General features: G+C 38.1%; 5 protein-coding genes and 1 non-coding gene across 7 annotated transcripts; 3 read left to right on the forward strand and 3 right to left on the reverse strand.

The window, feature by feature from the left end:
• Nucleotides 1–80: 80 nt before the first annotated feature.
• LOC119988435 lies at nt 81–3,217 on the reverse strand. The gene is made up of 6 exons (XM_038833473.1): nt 2,610–3,217; nt 2,257–2,368; nt 1,961–2,132; nt 1,688–1,875; nt 1,134–1,262; nt 81–465 (listed from the first exon to the last, which is right to left on the reverse strand). Exons 1-5 carry the CDS (start codon nt 3,137–3,139, stop codon nt 1,137–1,139), a joined length of 1,128 nt encoding a protein of 375 aa, XP_038689401.1. The 5' UTR covers nt 3,140–3,217; the 3' UTR covers nt 81–465; nt 1,134–1,136.
• Nucleotides 3,218–5,748: 2,531 nt separating this feature from the next.
• On the forward strand, nt 5,749–8,566 carry LOC119988693 (rho GDP-dissociation inhibitor 1-like). Its single transcript, XM_038833829.1, has 5 exons — nt 5,749–6,636; nt 6,754–6,820; nt 7,316–7,534; nt 7,635–7,759; nt 8,258–8,566. The coding sequence occupies exons 1-5, from the start codon at nt 6,382–6,384 to the stop codon at nt 8,333–8,335; spliced, it is 744 nt and encodes a 247-aa protein (XP_038689757.1). The 5' UTR covers nt 5,749–6,381; the 3' UTR covers nt 8,336–8,566.
• A 713-nt stretch (nt 8,567–9,279) lies between these two features.
• Nucleotides 9,280–14,685, forward strand: LOC119989651 (U4/U6.U5 tri-snRNP-associated protein 2-like). Of its 2 annotated transcripts, XR_005465871.1 has the most exons (11): nt 9,280–9,415; nt 10,081–10,465; nt 10,720–10,964; nt 11,226–11,310; nt 11,433–11,618; nt 11,703–11,870; nt 11,973–12,191; nt 13,346–13,517; nt 13,622–13,793; nt 13,880–14,068; nt 14,338–14,685. XR_005465871.1 is itself a non-coding variant. In XM_038835302.1 (10 exons), exons 2-10 carry the CDS (start codon nt 10,100–10,102, stop codon nt 13,971–13,973), a joined length of 1,707 nt encoding a protein of 568 aa, XP_038691230.1. In that variant the 5' UTR covers nt 9,280–9,415; nt 10,081–10,099; the 3' UTR covers nt 13,974–14,297. The 2 variants fall into 2 exon arrangements, 1 of the variants encoding a protein (XP_038691230.1); XM_038835302.1 differs by lacking the exon at nt 14,338–14,685 and having other exon boundaries at nt 13,880–14,297.
• Nucleotides 14,686–15,073: 388 nt separating this feature from the next.
• On the forward strand, nt 15,074–16,468 carry LOC119989652 (acyl-CoA--sterol O-acyltransferase 1-like). The gene has a single exon (XM_038835303.1). It carries the CDS (start codon nt 15,122–15,124, stop codon nt 16,121–16,123), a length of 1,002 nt encoding a protein of 333 aa, XP_038691231.1. The 5' UTR covers nt 15,074–15,121; the 3' UTR covers nt 16,124–16,468.
• Nucleotides 16,469–16,647: 179 nt separating this feature from the next.
• On the reverse strand, nt 16,648–20,245 carry LOC119987786. Its single transcript, XM_038832700.1, has 5 exons — nt 19,732–20,245; nt 19,257–19,364; nt 19,028–19,136; nt 17,267–17,638; nt 16,648–17,203 (listed from the first exon to the last, which is right to left on the reverse strand). Exons 1-5 carry the CDS (start codon nt 20,243–20,245, stop codon nt 16,648–16,650), a joined length of 1,659 nt encoding a protein of 552 aa, XP_038688628.1.
• Nucleotides 18,347–18,418, reverse strand: TRNAC-GCA. The gene has a single exon. It is a non-coding gene; the product is annotated as a tRNA-Cys (tRNA).
• Nucleotides 20,246–20,746: the final 501 nt, after the last annotated feature.

Here is a 20,746-nt window from a genome sequence, read left to right on the forward strand (position 1 = left end):
AAATGCATCTGATACGTATTATCCAGCGCATGAAACACAGGCTGCAGTAACATGTGTCCACAAGGAAATAATACCAAACAGAAAAAGTGAAGGCAACTCCCTGTTAAACCAACAGCAAAGGCATGGACAAAGTTGCATACTACTCTTACATAAGATAAGTTTTACATTTCCATTGAGTTTCCTTCAGCCCGCTATCAGGTTAGACACTGGACAGCTAAGTCACAACGAAAGTTAGAGAAAACCTAAATCCAGGGTAATGGCTAACTACAATATAATCCTTGCCACAGACCCATGGTGCATATTCATTGTAATCGGGTACATATTCATTCTGATTACAATCACCAAGCATGTAAATCAGCACACCATCCAGCCGAGTCAATTCACAAAGAACAATGAACCTAAAACAAAAGATGGACAAAGAGGTTCTTCGGTATCTTTCTACCGTCAGCCCTGACCCCCAAGTACCTGCAGAATATAGGGGGAAAATACTCAACCAATTGTTTCGTACAGATCTGTAAGTAAAATAGTTGCATTTGCCTCCAAAAATTGCCCAAAAACAAAAGAGAAAATTATTGCATGGTAAGGTATGAAAGGATCATAAAAGAAACTAAATGGCTGACAAAGGCAGTCTAAAAAAGTAAGGAAGTGTCAGCAAGCAAATGAAAAGGCCACCAAATCATGAACCCTTCCCACATACATTGAGAAGCCAAGGATTCTCAGAATAACCAATTTTTTCAGGGAAAAAAATAAATTAACTTCACTGAGGATTTATGATATTTCGTCGAAAAAATAAACAGAATAATTACAAGGAATTGAAAATGGCAGCAGCAGACATTGGTAATCTAGCAGCAGTTGGGCCAAACACTTTGGATGAGCAATGAACTTCACACAACGACTGAAAGAATAAGCCAGGTAATCAAGTTGATTATGCACACAGTAAGAACACCGGGAAATAATTTTGTGTAGGAGAAAACAATCATGGGCATCAAAGTTTGACATGATAATCTGCCTACTTTAAAGACATTGTGTGTGTTCTTAAAAATGACCCCAATCGAGATTTCACAATAAGTAATTGCGATTGAAATGTGAAGTTAATCAACCTCAAAGTGCGCCATTGTAGAGTTTACACTTACCAGTTATGATCGCTTGAATAAGTGATGGCGTGCCAACATTTCATTAATGCCCACAGCAGAAATGCTTTCACATCCAAGAAGCTCCCAAAGTTTCTCATCACACAGTATCACCATCGAGTTCAATGGATCCTAAAGGGATACAAGCAAAATCATAAAAATATTGAGTTAGAATTTGAACTTCAAAGCAATGTTGGTCTAACAACAAGGTTAGAGAAGTTAACAAAAGGAAAAGGAAGAGGAAATGAAAGTTCCAATCAGAAACTTGCAACAGTAACATTTCAACGAGAGAAAACAAAAGGAATGAGAAAAATGTAAGCACTTAAGAGGAGGGAGGTCAGAACATGAGCTATGCTAAAAGGAAACAACCAAATAATGACAGTTATTTTATTTTTTTTCTCGACCAAATCATGACTGCTAGGTAAAAGGGGATCAACTTGAATTCAGCGGAATAAACCTCTGAGATCAGTGCTGGATTGTCACAGGACAAAACTAAGCTCTCAAGTCAAATTTTACGCAAAAGAACTATACAAAAAACTTAGGCTTCCAGTACCCACCTCCAAACGGTTAACCTTTATGTACTCCCAGACAAGTCTTGATGCCTCTGGCTGAGGCATCTCCCTTCCTTCAGTGCCCAGAAACTTGGCAAGTGCTTCGGATATTATAACAGGCGATGCAGAAGATTCTGTACTTTCAGCTGCCGACTCAACATCTACCTTTGATCGTTTAGCTTGTCCAGACAACTCTCCAGATATTTGCAAGAATATTAAATTTAAAATCAACACCACAATAGGACAAAAAAGAGCTTCATAAATTACCACATCACTTACTTGAAGGTTCAAGTGTGATAATATGTTTAGCCAGCAGCTTGTTCATCTTGAACATGTCAGTACAGTCTGTCTCAAACAACAAACGCAAAGCATCATCACAAATTATCTTTCTCTTGTTACTTGGATCCTGGAGGTTGTGTTTTCTTATATATGCCCATAACTGCTTCACAATCTGAATCAAGCAAACCAGAATATTTTAGAAAATCTACAAATTACTTTAAACAATTATAACCAAATAATTTACATAACGAATTAGCTTCATCAAAGGAAGAAATTGAAAATTTTCAAAACACAACCTCTGTCCTTGGTAGGGCTGGCTGGCCAACAACAGCCTGAAGTTCAGGTGAAACACCACATACTTTGTTTAGACCCCCTGGACCACCCCTTCTTTTGGCTCCAGCTTGAGCACTGCAATGAATTTTTCACACACACACAGAGATACAAAAAAACCAGAAGTTTAAAACCCTAACTTGCATTAAAAACCCTAATTTCGCAATCTCAACAAGAACACCACTTCAATTGACGAAACACTCAATTTCGACACGAACCATCAAATTTAAGACGAAACCAGAGAAAACCCTAACACTGAGATTTCAAGTACGACTACCTGAAGAAAATGACAAAAAAAAAAAACAGAAAAAGCCCAAACCTTTCTTTAGGTACTTCGGTGGCAAGAGCGGTAGCTGCCACATTTTGAGGAAAGACCTCAGCTTTTCTGACCAGTGGTTGTGGTTGCAGTTGGGGTTGGGGCGGGGAAGGCACCGGGTGCTGCTGGAAGTTGAGGTCCTGAGGAAAGCCAGGGTGCTGAGAGTGAGGGTGAAGGAAAAAATGGGAAGGGAAATGTTGTGAATGTTGAGGGAGTTGAAGGAATTGCTGGTGGTGTTGGAGGGCAAAATGGTCCTTCTGAGGGAGGTGGTGGGGTTGTGGTTGCGGTAGTGGTGGTGGTGGTGGTGGTGGTGGTCCTTGTTGTGGTGTCGTTGGATGGGCTCGGAGGAGCAGGTTGATCTGGTCCCTAATGAAGCCCGCCTTGTCGGAGAGGTCTAACCCTAGCTTCGCTTCCAGCTGCTGAACGACGCCGTTTACAGACGTCACCACATTAGGGTCTGACTGTCGGAGCACCGTCTCAACCCCTTTCGCTATCTCCTGGTCCGACACCATTAGAGGCTCCTCTCTTCTCATATAAATTAATACTTAACCGAAAAAACGGCTCTCTCGTCCCTCTCACCACTGCGCTCTGTCTCTCTCTCCCCTCTTTCCTCTCTGTCTCTCTCTAGCTCTATCTCTTTATAAACTTAAAATGACCAAATTACCCCTTATTTTAAAAATAGTTTCTATGCAATCAGAAGACATTAATGCCCTCATTTGTTCAAGAAGCTTGGAACGACACGATTATACCTTGTAACCTTCAAAACTTCGGTCTTGATAAGGTGTAAATAATAGAACTGAAATAACAAACTATCATCAGTACTGATATAGATTGTCAACACAGAAAAACACGTAAGGTAAAGGAGCTTTAATGGTGTGTTCGGGGACTTCGGTCTTGATTACGTATCAGATGATAGAACTGAAGTCGAAAATTATCATCAATATTGATAAAGATTGTCTACACAAAAACATGTAAGCTAAGGGAGCTCTGATTGTGTGTTTGGGGACCTCTCATATGCTCAAGTCGATAAATTATCAAATGAGAGCGTTAGGTGTTCGGAGCTCTCTCTAGCACCTAATAATGTGTAGGAGTGTGAAGTTAGGGATTGTTTACGAGGGTCCCATTTTATATGTATTAGACGAGTTTCAGTTTTGATAGTTCTCCTTGATTAGTGTCCTCTCGGTTCTATTTTGATCGGTAGCCGAGGATGTTTTCTTGTCTTGATGAGATACTGATTTTATTTGTCATGTGTCAAGATCTCACAGTGAATGTTATTTTGTTACACTATCAATCACCCTTCCTGCTTGTTTGGATTGCATAGAGGGAATAAGGGGCAAGGTAGTAAATTAGCATGTGGGAATGAGATGATGGAACTATGGAAGATACAAATCAGAAGAATATCAAAAAGAAATGAAGATCTGAATAAGGTGCCTGTCTTGTCTGCCGAGACAGAATCGAAAGATAACTGTTTGAAATGACAAAATAGACCATGATTTCTTTATTGCTTTTTCTTGAAAGAATGTAAGAAGACAAGAGAGTAACGACCATTTTCGTAAGAGGACATAATTTCTTTGTTTCTTGACTTTTGATAAGGATTGCCGGATTGGTAGGGTTGATCAACAACCTAAGAATGTTGTTATAGATTAGAGACGTGGAATCGCTATATATACCTAACAAATTCAGTCATAATTAGTCATAACATATAATTAGACAATGTAATAACTATGTATCCCTAACAAATTCAGTTATAATTAGTCATAACATGTAATTAGACAATGTAATAGTGAAAATTAATGTAATTAGACAACGTAATAAGGAGAGTCAATGTAATTAGACAATGTAATAACGAAATTCTATGTCATTAGATAACGTAATACTGTTATGAATGAAAATGTTAGGGATATAAGTCATTTTCGTTGGAGACGAGGCAAGTAAAATAGAATATCAATTCAACTCGATTGGATTCTCACACAAAACATTATCTTTGTGGTCATCCTGGATATATATTCTTGCTCATCTTGCTAATATGTCCCAATGACGTCCAAAACTATCTTTGGTTTCGAAGACGTCACGTGTTGTAGAGTGCTCGGTGTTCGGAGCTCTCTTCTCTCAAATTGTTATTAAGTATGCAAGGGTCAAGATTTTAGGATGTACCTTTTACCTGTGGTGAAGGGTCCCTTTTTATACTAGTTAGTAAATGACGATTATGGGAGATCGTAGGTCTATCATTAACTCCACGTTAGAACGTGGATCCATCATTTACTCCTGTAGTAATGGTTTCTCATATGAAAGCATAGCACCAGGGTAGAACATCTCGTTAGATCAAACATATGTGCTCGGTGGGGTACCAATGGTGGTTTCTCGGTCATGAACTCTCCTCTTCGCCCTCTTAGATGTTCGCCCTTTGGTATGCTTGTCATCTTATACCAGGTGTTACGACACATGGCATGTTCTTAGTAGAGGTCATTTTGGTATTATCATGTCCTATCCAACAAATAAGTCTACAATGGTGATCGGTTGGATTTGGGGACTCCGCAATTCTCTAGAGTATACAATTCACATCTAATAATGGAGAAAAATTCAGATAAATTTTAAATTTTGAAAAATAAAAATGTTGTGATATGGCATACCTCTCAAACCATTGGATTTCAATTGTAGACTTTATAATTTTAAACTAATTGCGAACTCCAAATCCGTTTCGGCCAACGAGAGAGTTTTGAGGGAAATGAACCGTGTTTAATATTTATGCGATATATAGGACATTCTCATGAATCATGTTTATCTCTATAAAAATGGATTATTTCCAATCTGCTGATAAAAATGGATTATGATGAATTTTAGTGCATGAATGCATGATTGACATCTCTGAACATTAGTTGTTCTTGAGGAGTAATAATTAATTAAGCAGCATTATTACTCTGCACTTATGAAAACCAGTTACTAACTTATCATGGATATACACTACAGTGCCGGATTACGATCAAATATCTTTTAGAGGAAACAACCCCACGTAAGGTGGTTGCACATTCCGATGATCATGAATCGCATAATAATATTCAATCAATTTAGACATAGAAAATTATTATCGCCACCTTTATTCTCTTCTTCTGTTCAGGGGGAAAGTCCGTTTCTTTCATTTTTCAGTAATCCTATGTGAAGTAGTAATGATTAGCTTTAAATCCCCATTTAAAATTTTGTTAGCTTTTTATATAATTTATGGAAATAACCAGGAGAAGCGGTCAAAGTGAATCCGTTATCCATCCAATCTCCATCTCCGTCTCCATCTCACCCTGTAAATTGAAATTGCTCTTCCTCGAATCTTGGTATTCGTGGAAGCGACTGCCGAAGTGACCCTCACGATCTCGCCACCTCTCTTTCTGTCCCTATCTATCTCTTCTCTTGCGTATTTTCCATTGTTGAATTTGGAATATCGGATCACCACATGACCGTTTCCTTCTCTGCTTTGAAACTTTCCTAAACAAACCCACCTCTGCATTTTGCTTTCTCTCATCTTTTTCTTGGTGTCTTTTCTTGTCTCGAAGGGTATATTTGTGGGATTTCTTGATTTTCCTCCTTTTGACCCCAAAATTAACCTACTTTTTTTGGTTTTACTATTATTATCTTTTATTGGGGTTCTCCCATTTTTTGTTGTTTCTGGGTTTTGCCTTTGTTCTTCTTTTGCTTTCGAGACGTTTTGTGCTTTCTCTTTTGGTGACAGAGAGTTCATAAACCGTTTTGGTCCTTTTGACTGTCACTGTTTGATGGGCTGTTGTTGATGTCTTTGACGGCTGGTGTGGATTCGAGTTCCAAAAACATGGGTCTGGATGAGAGCAATGAAAATGTCTCGGAGACCAAAACAGCAGCAGCAGCGAAAACACCCGCGAATGAAGATGAATCTCCCAGTGCTGGCGTTAGTAGACAAATGAGTGACAGCTCCATCTGTGCAACCGAGGATGAAGAGGAAGATGAAGAAAGGAAGATTGAGTTGGGTCCTCAGGTCACGCTTAAAGAACTCTCTGAGAAGGATAAGGTTGGTTCTTCTTTCTGAGAATATTTTTTTTATTTGATTGATATAATTAAAAGTCCTTAAATTGGGATTTTAATCTACATTTCTTTAATGCATTATGGTGCTGTTTTGTGAATTTAGGATGATGAGAGCTTGAGAAGGTGGAAAGAACAGCTGCTTGCTGGTGTGGATCTTGAATCTGTTGGAGGTGATTATATGTTTACAATTTCTTCCACAGAAGTTCTTGTTTCTCTCATGATTGATCTCTGTTGAACTGAAAATTTAAGTTTTCTTTGTTCATGTCCATCTCTCTGTCTTGTATCTTATAGAAAAATGATATCTTAATTCATTGCTTGCTTGATTTTCCATTATAGCTGAAATAACTACTCGCCCATTGCTGCGCAAATAACGCGTGCATGATTAATCTGCTTCCAAATTAAATGAACAGTAACAGTATGTTGAAAGCTTTTGAGTTTCTTGTCTGCCCTCAATTTGAATCATGCCAATTCAAGGCATTGCGCTGGTGAAGGGTTTTTGCGCAAATTTTCCAGATTCTCAAGCTAATCATTGGCTGGTAGAGGACTTGTCTTCATGTTTTAAAACATAGGAAATTTTACATCTCTTTTTTATTGCCTCCAGTTTGCTATTTTTTCATTTTTTCACATGATGCCAATGAAACTTTCTTGTGCTTGATATTATGTAGAAAATCTGGAGCCAGAAGTTCTGATCCTGAGCCTGGCGATCAAATCCGCTGATAGACCTGATATTGTCCTTTCAGTCCCTCCAACTGGAAATCCAAAAGGCTTATGGTTCACCTTAAAAGAAGGAAGCAAATACAGTCTGAAGTTCACTTTCCAGGTTAACAATAACATCGTGTCTGGCCTCAGATACACTAACACAGTTTGGAAAACTGGCTTGAAGGGTATTACTATCACTCTTTTTCTTGATATGATGTGAAAGACTCGTATGTTCAATGTTTATAGGACAGGACGTTCTCACCATATTTGGTCATGTTCTAACAGTTGATAGCGCAAAAGAGATGCTTGGAACCTTTAGCCCTCAGGCAGAACCTTATACTCATGAGATGCCTGAAGAAACAACTCCATCTGGCATGTTTGCTAGAGGCCAATATGCAGCTAGAACCAAGGTAAGTCCCACAACTTTTAACGTAAAGCTTTTAAAACTTTTTCATGCTTTACATTTTAAAAAAGACTCATGAACTACAGTCGATTTGGTTAACCATTATCCCATTCTATGCAATCATTCTAATGTAAAAGCCATTGATGACTGTGAACACATGACTAATTGTTTGGTGATTTTGGAATCTTGATACTGATTTCATTCCACTTTTTATGTCTTTGCTCTAGAATAATCATTTGCAGAACTGTGGCTAAGTTAATACCCTCTTACATGCATGATTTTTTTTGCTTTTTTGTTTTTCTGATGAATGATTTGACTTCATTATTTGTCAGACCCCATGTGTATCATAAGTTTTACATCTGAAATTCAGAACCATGGGGTTCTCGTATAAAGTTTGGTAGATAAGTTTTAAACCATGATAAAAGAGTCATGCTTAATTGCTTGTACTCACTCTGTACTCATATTGATCTCTTCTGTACTCATTGTCCTTCTCCTTTGTTTCCAGTTTATCGATGACGACAACAAGTGCTACTTGGAGATCAACTACACCTTTGATATCCGAAAAGAGTGGCAGTCAACTTAAAACTCAGGGAGTTCCCACCTGCAAGAGCCACTGTTTTCTGTCCCTAGTTGATCATTTTACAAGTTGAATCTGCTTTGGATGTTAAACATTCCTTGTTTTTCATTTTCATTTACTTTCATGTCTGAGATTGATCTGGAATCTAAGCAGTGAGGAGAAGATTAAATGAGAATGCATGTAAACATTCGTTTGCTAGGTATCTATTAATAAAAGTTTTGAGAATTTCCTGGTTCAGCAGTCTTCCTTGCCTCTCTTGGAATCCTTTTGCCTCAGTGAATTAATATTTGATTGTTTTGAGCCTTTATCTGTGCCTTGTCTACTAATTCTGCTGGGAAGCAGAAAAGTTTAGAAGCTGCACAGTAAAGCCTCTGTGATCATTACTTTTTTTTTTTGGTAAGAGGAACCACCTAGCCCAACATGTCATTCGGACAAGCTGAGTGGACGTAAACTTCAAAGTCTATATGGGCATAAAATCCCACGAGACAAGAAAAACCTTAGAAAAATACTCCAAGCCAGTTTGAACTCCCGACTTGAGCAACCAAAATCTAGAGATATAATCAATTGAGCTATTGCTCCATTATTTATGTATTAAGCATTTTGGGTTTATACATTGTTTATTGATCATTCCGTGGCTATTTCAGAATTATAATTAGGTTTTCGACACAGTTTTAGGATAAACATGAGCAAAATCAACTCTTTAATTCAGAAGTGCAATGAAATTCTGAGTCTCTGACTGTTATGGTAAAAAGTAAAAAACAGAATTTTTATCTGGAAATTTCTCTCCCTTAATCTGATATGGCCTTCCACTGAATCCATGAGCGGAAGGGGACTATTCTGATCAGTGATGCAACGGAAGAATTATTTGGGCCTAATTGATAATATGGCCCAATAATGTGAAGGCCCAAGTTCGGACATCTTGATTTGGACCGGCCTTTCTCTAGTAAATCCACCTTCCGCCATTCCGAATACCAATCCCTCCAGACCCACAAGTTGGTAGGATTCGCGACCGTTCGGAGTCGGCGACGGCAAGAGAGACGCAGCCAGATTTTCTCTCGTTGCTTCCAGAATCAGTATTTGTCTCAGGTTAGTTGTTCCGCCATGTTGATCGTCTTCTCCCCACCTCTGTTATGTTTGGTATGCCTTAACCTTGATGTTGTAAAGCCTAGGAACTAGGATTATTGTTCGGTTTGGTTGGCAAGAATTTGGGGGAAAATCATCGAAAATATGTGATGATTGTTGTGGCTGCAGTTCGAACTTTTTGAAAACAATTTTACTGTGGTTTTTCGGCGACAATGTCCTTTTAAGGGCCAATATACCGTAGAATTTGATTTAATTTTGCTAGGGAAATCTAGTCTAAACTGTAGGATTTAAGTGTTTGGAAATTAGATCAAGAATGATTTAAATTAGTTATACACTATCGTGGAGATATAAGCAGGATATCTAATTTTCTTTATAATTATACCGAAACCCGATTGAAATCACCAGCGTTTCTCTCTTCATTTTTTCTTGTCTACTCAGACGAATTTCTCTGGTTATTCACTCACTGATATAACTGATATAGAGTTCTCCGTTTGAGTTAATAATGATTAAGTTACTCCTTCTCTATCCTTATTGTATGCGAAGCTTTGTGGTATGGTTATTTTTTGTTTGGTTAGTTAGTTGGTTTCAATCCATCCACCATAATTTTTTTATTTTGTAGTCATGGATTGAAAAACCTAATAATACTCTGAATATTTTTAATCGTGAAGTTGGAAAGGAGAGAAGAAGATGAAAACAAGTAGAGAAGAAAGTACAATGGAGGAGGAAAGGGATTCAAAGAGACAGATTGTTGAGCAGTCATCTCTCTCTCCTCCGCCCCTTGGATTCGACAACCCACTTCTGCCATTAGCTAATACTTATGATGATGATGAGGAGGAGGAGGAGGATTTAAGGAGGGAATCCACTCATGGTGGTAGACAAGAGGTTAATGGAGGAAGGATGGAGCAAAATGGTCATAGAGCTGAGATAGACGTAGATGATGATGATGAGAGTGACGATGATGACAGACTTGGACAAGGGTTTGGTCAAGGGCGGCGAACCCGCTTGGTTGAAGTCCGGCGGGATTGCCCATACCTCGATACCGTTGATCGACAAGTAAGCAATTTCCATTCAACTTCTGACTACATAATTTATTCTCTGAAGAATGAAGATCATATATGTCGGGTTTTATTTATTAAAAATTATATGGATATATATGATATTTTGAGTTTGAAAAAAAAATGAAAGTGTATAATTCTAAAACTCTGTTGGTATAATTGCCAGTCTACTTTGTGACAGTATAGCAGATGGAGTGAAATAGTGAATATATGTCGCTTGTAACATGATATATATTCTTGTATGTGTTGCAGGTGTTGGATTTTGATTTTGAGAAGTTTTGCTCTGTCTCCTTGTCAAATTTAAATGTCTATGCATGCTTGGTTTGTGGAAAATATTACCAAGGAAGAGGGCAGAAATCCCATGCATATACGCATAGCCTTGAAGCTGGCCACCATGTCTACATCAATCTTCAAACAGAAAAAGTTTACTGTCTTCCTGATGGATATGAAATTAACGATCCATCATTGGATGACATTCGGCAAGTCCTGAACCCAAGGTAAGCTGCGACCTGTCTTTGTTGCTTTTATTTACATCTTTTCTTTTCTTAATTTTCATTTCCCGTTCCTTGTCTACCAATCTTTATGTACGTATAAGGGGTTAATATTGTAGAGTTGTCCAGTAGGAGCATTCAATGGAAGATAATTTTATTTTAACAGTCACTCTTATGAATTTTATTTTCTTTTATAAGGATTTAAATTTTTGTTAGGTGAAGGTTTTTGTTACCTACTCTTTGACAAAAGTTAATTTGTGGCATCAGGTTTACAAACGAGCAAGTTGAGCATCTTGACAGAAACAGACAGTGGTCCAGGGCACTAGATGGTTCTGACTACCTTCCAGGAATGGTACTCGTTTTTATTCCTACTTGGAGAGTGTTGCTTAACACCAAACCTTCGGTTTTCTTGTATATGCTAAGATGTTAATTTCAGCCCTTTTAATGTGTTATCTCGATGTTTCAAAATGTCAGGTGGGCCTCAATAACATAAAGAACACCGATTTTGTGAATGTCACAATCCAATCATTGATGAGAGTGACTCCCTTGAGGAACTTTTTTCTCATTCCAGAGAACTATCAGCACTGCAAATCTCCTCTTGTTCAGCGGTTTGGAGAACTTACGCGAAAAATATGGCATGCTCGAAACTTTAAAGGACAGGTTTGACAATGCTGATAAGTGCACTTGGATTATTGTTCTTGGTTATTACAATTTTTTTTAACAAAAAATGTTGTCTCTCTACAGGTGAGTCCTCATGAATTTCTTCAGGCAGTTATGAAAGCTAGTAAGAAGCGGTTCCGAATAGGTGTGCAGTCTGACCCAGTTGAATTTATCTCTTGGCTTCTGAACACCCTGCATGTAGATCTTAGAACTTCGAAAAGGAAGACCAGCATCATAAACCAATGCTTTCAGGTGCTCTTAATGATCCAAGTGCTTCAGTTTATTGGTATTGTTAGTGATACCTTATATGTGTTATTTAACGATTGTGTATACAAAACTTGTTTTGCCTTACAGGGGGAATTGGAGGTTGTGAATGAGATTCCAAACAAGGGTATCGCTGAGAAGAAAGAAAATGGTGATGACCAGAATGGTATGCTAAAACCAACTGATGCTGGAACTGCCCATGATGGCATTTTCACAGAAACTTCCAGGATGACATTCTTGATGCTTGGCCTTGATTTGCCACCACCACCTCTTTTTCAAGATGTGATGGAGAAAAATATAATACCCCAGGTACCTGATTCATGCTGTATTTCTAGCTAAAGTAAATTGTTGTGATCTCTTACTAATTACTATGTTTAATATCTTTTAGATTGTGCCTTAATTAACAGATTTGTTCGAGTTTTTCCTCCTGTTTGACATACGTTGACTCTTAAAATATTTGTTTGAGTTTTCCCTCCTGGTTGACATACATGGACTCTTAAAATATTTTGTGGTTTTGAGTTTTTCACTTTTAGTTCATTCCATTGATTCACATTATGGCTTTTAAATGATTCTTATCTTATTTATACCAATCAATTAAAAAGTTCTTCTAGAATGACATATTCTGCATCTCAGCTTTTGGTGTAGAAACACAGCTAGGATGTTTGGACAGAATGCAATGGGCAGCATTAGGGATTCATATTTGCCATTTGGGCTAAAATTTAGTGGTTCAGAGTTACTTGAGAAACATTATTGCCCTAAGTTTCTCGTTTGAAAATCTGGTAGTTATATGTGTCATATATGAGAGCAATGGTGCATTAATTTCCCTATGCATGCTGATTGATGGGAGAACATTTTTGCATGAAGCATTGTTGGCTTCTATAATTGCATTAGTGTGTGCTTTATCTAAATTCTTTATTTCACTTGTATTGGACATTGTTTGATGTAATGAACTGCTTCTTCTATTTATTATAATAATAGCTGAGGAGAGGAGGGTGCCTATATTGAAATGAAATCATGTTTTTTAGCATATGAGGGCCACCTTGTGTTGATTTTTCTGTGCTTGTTGATTGCTGGGGACAACAATCTTGCATCATGCATTGATGAATCAGTTTAGGCTCCGTTTGTTTCAAGAAAAATCAAGCTGTTGGAAAATCCATAATTTTCCTTAGAGAAAATAGTTAGTTTTTCAACATATTTTTATAAAAATATATGATGGAAAACTCCTTGAAACAAACACCAGAAAATGAAGAGTTATCATAAAGCTTGTTTTCCTTGAAACAAACAGAAGATTAGTATTCTGCCTTGTCTAACTTGATTGTTGGAACCTTGGTGTTGGTTGTTTTCTGTCATGAACTGATTCATTGTCTTCAGTATTGTCAGGTTTTATTTTGTGACATTCATTTCTTTGTTGTTGTTTTCCCATGTTTGCTTTTGGACTAATTGGGAAAGTGGTTTTCTTCTAGGTCCCGTTGTTCAATATACTAAAGAAGTTTGATGGTGAGGTTGTGACTGAAGTTGTTCGTCCTTGTATAGCAAGAAAGAGATTCCGTGTTACCAGATTGCCACAATATTTGATACTCCATATGCGCCGCTTTACAAAGAACAACTTCTTTGTCGAGAAGAACCCGACTTTAGGTAAGCTCAAGATATATTTAATTTGAGACTATGCCGCCTTATGGAACTGTCCTGTGTTTTTTTAATTTTGACCATCCTTGTGCTAATTGATGTTTTTATTTCAGTTAATTTCCCTGTGAAGAATTTGGAATTGAAGGACTATATTCCATTGCCAACACCCAAAGAGAATGAAAGAACCCGTTCCAAGTACGATTTGATTGCCAATATTGTCCATGATGGTAAACATGATGAGGGTTACTACAGGGTTTTTGTGCAGAGGAAGTCAGAAGAACTATGGTAAATATATTCCTAACTGATTTGTACAGTTGTAATGAAAGCAGATGCTATCCCAGACTAACGTGTATGTCATCTAATGCACACAGGTATGAGATGCAGGACTTGCATGTTTCTGAAACCCTTCCTCAAATGGTTGCACTCTCAGAGACTTATATGCAGATATATGAGCAGCATCGGTAGTGAAGCAAAGCCAAGTCCCAACTTAAGTTGTTACTGGACTGCATTGATGTACCCACTTTTTGGTCTTGGCAAGATATCTCAACTTTATCCAGAAGGTAGATGAAAATGTAGAAGGTTTGATGTGAATGCTGGTGTCTGATTTTTGTTTGTATTGTTGAGGTTCCGAGTAGACTGACATTCTCCACTTTCTCTGTGATAGAGAGGAGCATCCCATATGTAAGAATGACCTTAAAAGTTAAAACCAGATTTTACCTTGCACCAGAAAAAGCAGTGATGTCTACAATGATCGAATTATATGTTCTAGTACACTTAGTATTATTCTCATCCGCTGAGGTTTCCAGTGATCTTGTTTAAATGTTTTCAGGGTAAAATTGGGGATCTATTGCTGCATTGCCATCTCTGTCGGCACTGTAGATTGTGACTGGTTTCGTGGAGAATGTGATATGATTTCAGGTTCTTGTTATGTACGACGTGTTTTGCCTACCACTTTTTTTTTTCCTCTCTCTTTACCTGATTAATACAGAATCGACAGGAGTGCCCTGCTTCTGAATTGCCCGAAGCAAACATCAGCTAGGATGATGTGAATTCTCTGTACTTATTTTAAATTGTTTGTTTCCCTCATTTTCCTGCTAGGATTGGTGGTAGAGTCGTGTAAACACCTCTTTTGTATGTGTATATATATATATATATATATATATATATATTGGACCTTACTAGTGCTGAAACATTGAAGATTTCTTCTTGTAAAATCTGCTCTGGTTAGATCTGGGATACGGTTTTTATACTTTTATGAAACCATATCATGGCTGTCCAATTTGACCGATAAGCTGATGGATCAATCTGGCAACCAGTCAACCGTGCATCCCTAACAATTCTTCTCCCAATGAAGGATTCAAACATGCTCAGCTACTCGTATGAGTCAAATCTGGTTGGTCTTGAACCAGAGAACAAGGTGGCCTTGGAGGAATGATATGGTCATACAATTGAAAGATTCAAGAAGACAAGCAAATTCAATCGAGATGATTGAATTCTTTGTCAACGGTGGCTATATTTTCCATGGGAGATCATTTTTAATTTTTGTAAAAGAAACTAACAATTAATCAATAATGATATACTAATTAACAATCTGAAGAGAATGAAGAAACTAAATGGAGGGAGAGCTCCACAACTTCGTGAAGGTATGGCTCTCAATACTGGTCTCTCTCTGCTACTGTTATTCCATAGGAAAGATAACCCCAAAAGGGTTCGCAAGACTCTTCTCCATACTACCAATCATATGCCTCTTCCTTCTTCTTCCTCTCAATCTGAACTCTGTCATTCTTAGTGGCACCACTGGTTTCATCATTGCTCGGCTTGCCAATTTCAAGCTCTTGCTTTTTGCTTTCGACAAAGGTCCTTTATCCACAGACCCTTCAATCTCTCTTCCTCGTTTTCTGGCCCTCGCTTCCTTACCTATCAAAATCCAAGCAAACCCACCTCAAAAAAGGCCTCGAAAGACCAAGAAATCGATTGCAATCAAGGTTCTTGTATTGTCCATGTTTGTACGTGTTTTTTACTACAGTGATCATCTCTGTCCAAAGGTGGTGTCGTTTCTTTATTGTGTTCATAGTTACTTCGTTATTGAAAGGACACTGGACCTGTTTGCAGTCCTGGCTCGAGCCCTTTTGGTAGTTGAGCTCGAGCCTTACCTATCCACATCTTTACAAGATTTTTGGGGTACAAGATGGAATCTCCCGGAAACGAGTGTTCTGCGAACGGCTGTATATGAACTTACCCACGGTGTTGCCACGTGTGCCGTTGGTCCTAGGTGGGCCCAAGTACCGGCGGTGCTTGGGACGTTTCTGGTGTCGGCATTGATGCACGAGCTGACATTCTACTATATGGGCCGGGCAAAGCCCACCTGGGAAATCACGTGGTTCTTATTGTTACACGGTGTGTGCGTGGTGGCGGAGGTTGGGTTGGAGAAGGCGGTTAAAGGCAGGTGGCGGTTACCGAGGCTAATATCGACCGTTTTGACGGTAGGATTCGTGATGGTGACGAGTTATTGGGTGTTGTTGCCCCCGTTGGTCCGGTATCAGGTCGATGTTCGGGCGTTTGAAGAGTACGCGGCTGTTGGCGAGTTCTTTAAGAAATCAATCTTTGATCCTTAGAGATGTCAACACAATGAACGGTTGCCAGGGTTACCAGTTTTCTATTCATCATGGTTTAACGGTTTATGGCAATTTTGTGATAATTAGTTAATGGTATAACTTTTTGCCATTCAAAGATTTATTTAGTTCCAAATCGATCATCGAATGTCCAAATATTTCAACTTAAATATTAAATTTGTTCCAAAATGATAACTCGATCAAATTTTGAGACTTACGGACAGTTTAAAGTCCTTCAACATTGTTCACCAAATTAGAATTCGATCAAATATGTGATCTATTTGGTACAGGCTTGTGAATTGACATTGTCCCATTGATTTTGCTATATAATATCAACATATGACATGATGTGTCAGAACCACTAAATAATTATTCAATATTTTGCATGGGCTTTTAACTAAAGTACCTAGCAATTTAAAGACAATCCCACACGCTTGTAACGTTCAATCAATGCAATAATGTGATCCTTCTTGAATCTCTTCTTAGTTTTGTCACATATATCAACAACAAATTTAACATTCCTTGCACTAGATGATTTGAAAGCTAAATCCTTCAACCCTAATTCCACATTCGTTTTGTGCCTTCCTCAAGGTAGGCAGCACAAGCAACCAATAGCCCGTAGCCACCACAAATGCGATCGTAAAAACAACCGAAATAACCGGGTGAACCAGGATGGTCCAACCCATGATCCGAGCCAGCTTCTTCAGTGTACCCTCAAAAACCATGCAAACCCCTTGAACCACAAAGAACCACGTGACATCCCAAGCGGGTCTCTTCCCGCAAGTGATGTAATAGAACATAACCTCATGCATGATCCCGGACACGCCAAGAGTTGTGAGCAAGGCCACCACCTTTGCCGGCCCGAACCCGATAAGCCCCGTGAAGGTCTTTCGGGTCGGATTGTAGATGGTCAATCTGAGGATATACGAAGACAAAAGGTTCCACCTTCTCCCCCAAAAGTCTTGGAGAGACGTTGCCAAGTACGGATGGTTGAAAATTGGCACGGGTTCGTACCGAGCCATGGCTCGAACCATAGTGACACCACAAACCAATGTCACAAATGGACCATAACCCATGTTGAGTCTAAATAAGATGACAATAAATATGATTAACTTGAATACCTTTGATGTCTCAGTTGTTTTTGGCTGTGAAGAAGGATTGGTACTTTCTCGGATCTTGAGAGGAAAAATGGTTAATAAGAGAAAATCAATGAAGTTTATGGAGAAAGTGAGTGGTCCACCTTGGTCAAAGCAGAAGAGGAGGAGCTTGAAAGAAGCAATCCATGTGATGAAGTAAGACCATAATCCTCTGAAGAAGCTGCTTGAAGAGAAATACCAAGGAATGATGGCAAAAACGTAGAACGTAGGTGTGTTGAAGAACAATCTTGGAAGGCCATTTGGTGCTTTTGAGACCAAGAAATAAGAGTAAGCCAATGAAGCCAAGAGAAGAAGAATTGGGTTCATGATTGAGTTGTTGATCGATGTTCGTTGATCGATGTTCGTGAATTGATTAGTAAAGCTTTAACTATATATATAAGAAAACATTTATCAGTTTCTCTTTACAGATTCCCCAAAATACAAACAAAATATCATTATTCTGTAGTTTACATAGAGTTTCTAAAAGACAAAATGACACTATTCTCTAATTTACATATAATATTGAGATGGACGTTTTACTTAAAAAACGTTATATGATTCTTCAATCCTAGCCACATCTTATCGCGTAGTAAATCGTATAAATTCGGGAAGTTATGAGTTCGATTCTCACTATAACCAATACTATTGGGACCTCGCGACGGGTCTAAGGCCTGAGTTTAGACCCATATTAACTGTCCAAAAAACAAATTTATCTGGTGTCGTTCTCGGTTTACCAAAAAAATGAATGACATTAATGCTCGTACTAAATTGATATGATGGTGTAGAATCAATTAAAGATGCAAGTAATGAGCATGACCTTTTTTTCAGTATTTGAGACATAGCAGGGTCTTCCATATCCTTTTTATTGTCTTCCCTTTCATATGATACACACAGCTAGACCTTAATTTCATGTGCCATCAAGCTGGCTATATATATATATATATATGGCAAGACAATTGCAACGATAATAGATTAGTCTTATGTTGAATTGTTGAAAGTTGTCTAGTCTATATATATATATCATTGATATGAAAATTTTTGGCTTCCAAATCGGGAAAAAAGAGAAGGAAAGGAAAAATAGGGAAGCTAAAGGGCCCAACCGGGTTCGAACCGGTGACCTCTTGATCTGCAGTCAAATGCTCTACCACTGAGCTATGGACCCTTTTCTGATAGCAGCCTCTTATATGTCAATTTAACTATTTTACATATGTGTAATTAATGGAATTAGATGGTAAGGAATAAGGATAACATCAAAATGCACCCGAAGCCGGAAGGCACTGGCGCCTCACACTCACTAAAAGCCCAGAAGGCCAAGAACGTCTAGACTACACGGAGGGTCCTGATAGTATGCAAAATGAGAGCTACAACAATTGAAAGGACAGCTTTATAGTTTTTTGTTGTCCTAGCTGGCTCTATATTTCTTCTGCTTCTTCCATGGCTTCCTTTAATTTGATTTGTCATCTAAACTACTTTTTTTAGACATAACAAAAACACGCACTCAAGTATTTTGTTGGCCTTTCACTTAAGATAAAGATCTCTCACATCAATTTTTTTTTATGAACAGTAGAATATATAAAAACAACAGAGGAATATAGCAGGACATCAGATAGGATGGCCTGGAATCAAACTACAACCCCACTGGGGGCCACAGGAAACAAATGGAAATACTAAGGATTTTGCCTAAAACATCTCTGCCTATATCAAACATGCAGAACCACCATAGTATTTCCATTTGTGCTTTCATGGAGAATCTCCTTCTCTTGTAACCCACTTGTAGGCATTCAAGGAGTTAGTCTCCAAGATGATCCCCTTCCTGGATATCTCCGGGGGAAATGCATGCTGATAACTCCATTGTTTTTTCTGATGGCCTTGAGTTATGCCTCATTAGATTCATAGATACCAATGTTGCATGAGAATAAACAGATGAAAGCACCATTTATATTCCTCAGGACTCCACCTGTTCCTGCCAAGCCTGGCTTCCCTATAGCTGATCCATCAACATTCCACTTCAGCTAGCCTCTTGGTGGAGGCTCCCAAAGTGATTAGGGTGCATTGTTGATTCTTCGCTGATTGCTCCAGCTCTTGACACTTTTCCAGAATTGAAGAAGCTGTAAAATAAGGTATAGAAAATTCGCAACTACATAGAAGATGCAACCCTGACAAAAATTAAAGAGTGGACAGTAGCACTTAGTTTCCTTTTTTCCAGATTGACCACACAATAGCATAAAACAACAAGGACCACATTCTCACATCAGAAAGTTGAGGGAATAAGAATAAAATTGTGCGGGTCTTTGAGGCTCAAAGCGGAATACCTTTACAATTTGTTTGGGTTCTAACTTTCTTACACTTTCTATTCTTTGAGTCACTAAAATAGGATGACCAAACCCAACTCACGTTGATTTTTTTTTTTTAATTTCTATGTATATATACTTAATAACAGACATTAAAGAAGAGAAGTACTCTTTAATTAAAGACTGTAGTTGTCCAGTTTCTCCTCGGATGAGTAATAGTATGTGAAGATATCAGCCTCTTCTGGTAACCTAAAGCTCACTTTTCTCTTCTTCTTCCCACTTTGAACATCCATTGAAGTAGCAGTTGTAGTATTAGCAGTAACCACTCTAATTGCTTTAGAGGATTCAGCAGCAGCAGAAGAAGAAGAAGGGTGTACCCTTTTGGAGAAATGTTTGAAGACATGGAGTTCACCTGATCCATTGTTGTGATTTGGCTTGAACTTTGAACCAGGAGAAGCTAATAGCATTTCCTCAAGAGTCAGTATCCTACTAACAATAACATCTGATCTCTCTTGTGGGTTATTGTTCGGTTCACTCTTCTTCTTCTTCTTGATGATCTTCTTCTTTGTCTTCAAACACTCTGGCTTCGCCAATTCAGTGATTGAAAAGGCTTTAGCTTGATGATTGCCTGAATGGGTTTGATCATTTTTGGATTTCTTTGAACTGAAACTGAAATATTTACTTAGCATTGCTCCCATTTGATCAATTTCTATCTTGATGTGTTTGATGGGGTTTATGTAGAAGAACACAAAAGTAACATCTCCAATTACTATGATGAGACATTGAGAATCTTGTATCTACCCAACTTGACAATAAAAATGGTGATGATATCAAAGTGGGTTTATGTAAACTACTAGAGAGAGAGCAAGTAAAACAAGATGAGAAATACTGTATGATTCCATTAGTGTTTTTAATGGTGAACTATTCTTTTCTTGTTGTCCTAGGGAACAAGAAAAGAATGTGAATCTAACAAGTTGATAATAAAATTTTCTTATGTCATTTGGAAAGTCTAAAGTAATAAAGTATGGACATGTATATGTAGTTGATTGGGTCTCTAACAACATCGACATAACATTTCAATAATACGTGATTACGTAAAGATAAAAGAGAATCAATTTTTTTTAGTAACCGAAAACGACAATACATAAGTTTATCATTTAAACATCTTATATGGATCTAAACTCAAGCCGTTAGGCCCG

The sequence above is a fragment of the Tripterygium wilfordii genome, chromosome 21 (assembly GCF_013401445.1).
Source record: "Tripterygium wilfordii isolate XIE 37 chromosome 21, ASM1340144v1, whole genome shotgun sequence".
Lineage (NCBI taxonomy): Eukaryota > Viridiplantae > Streptophyta > Magnoliopsida > Celastrales > Celastraceae > Tripterygium > Tripterygium wilfordii.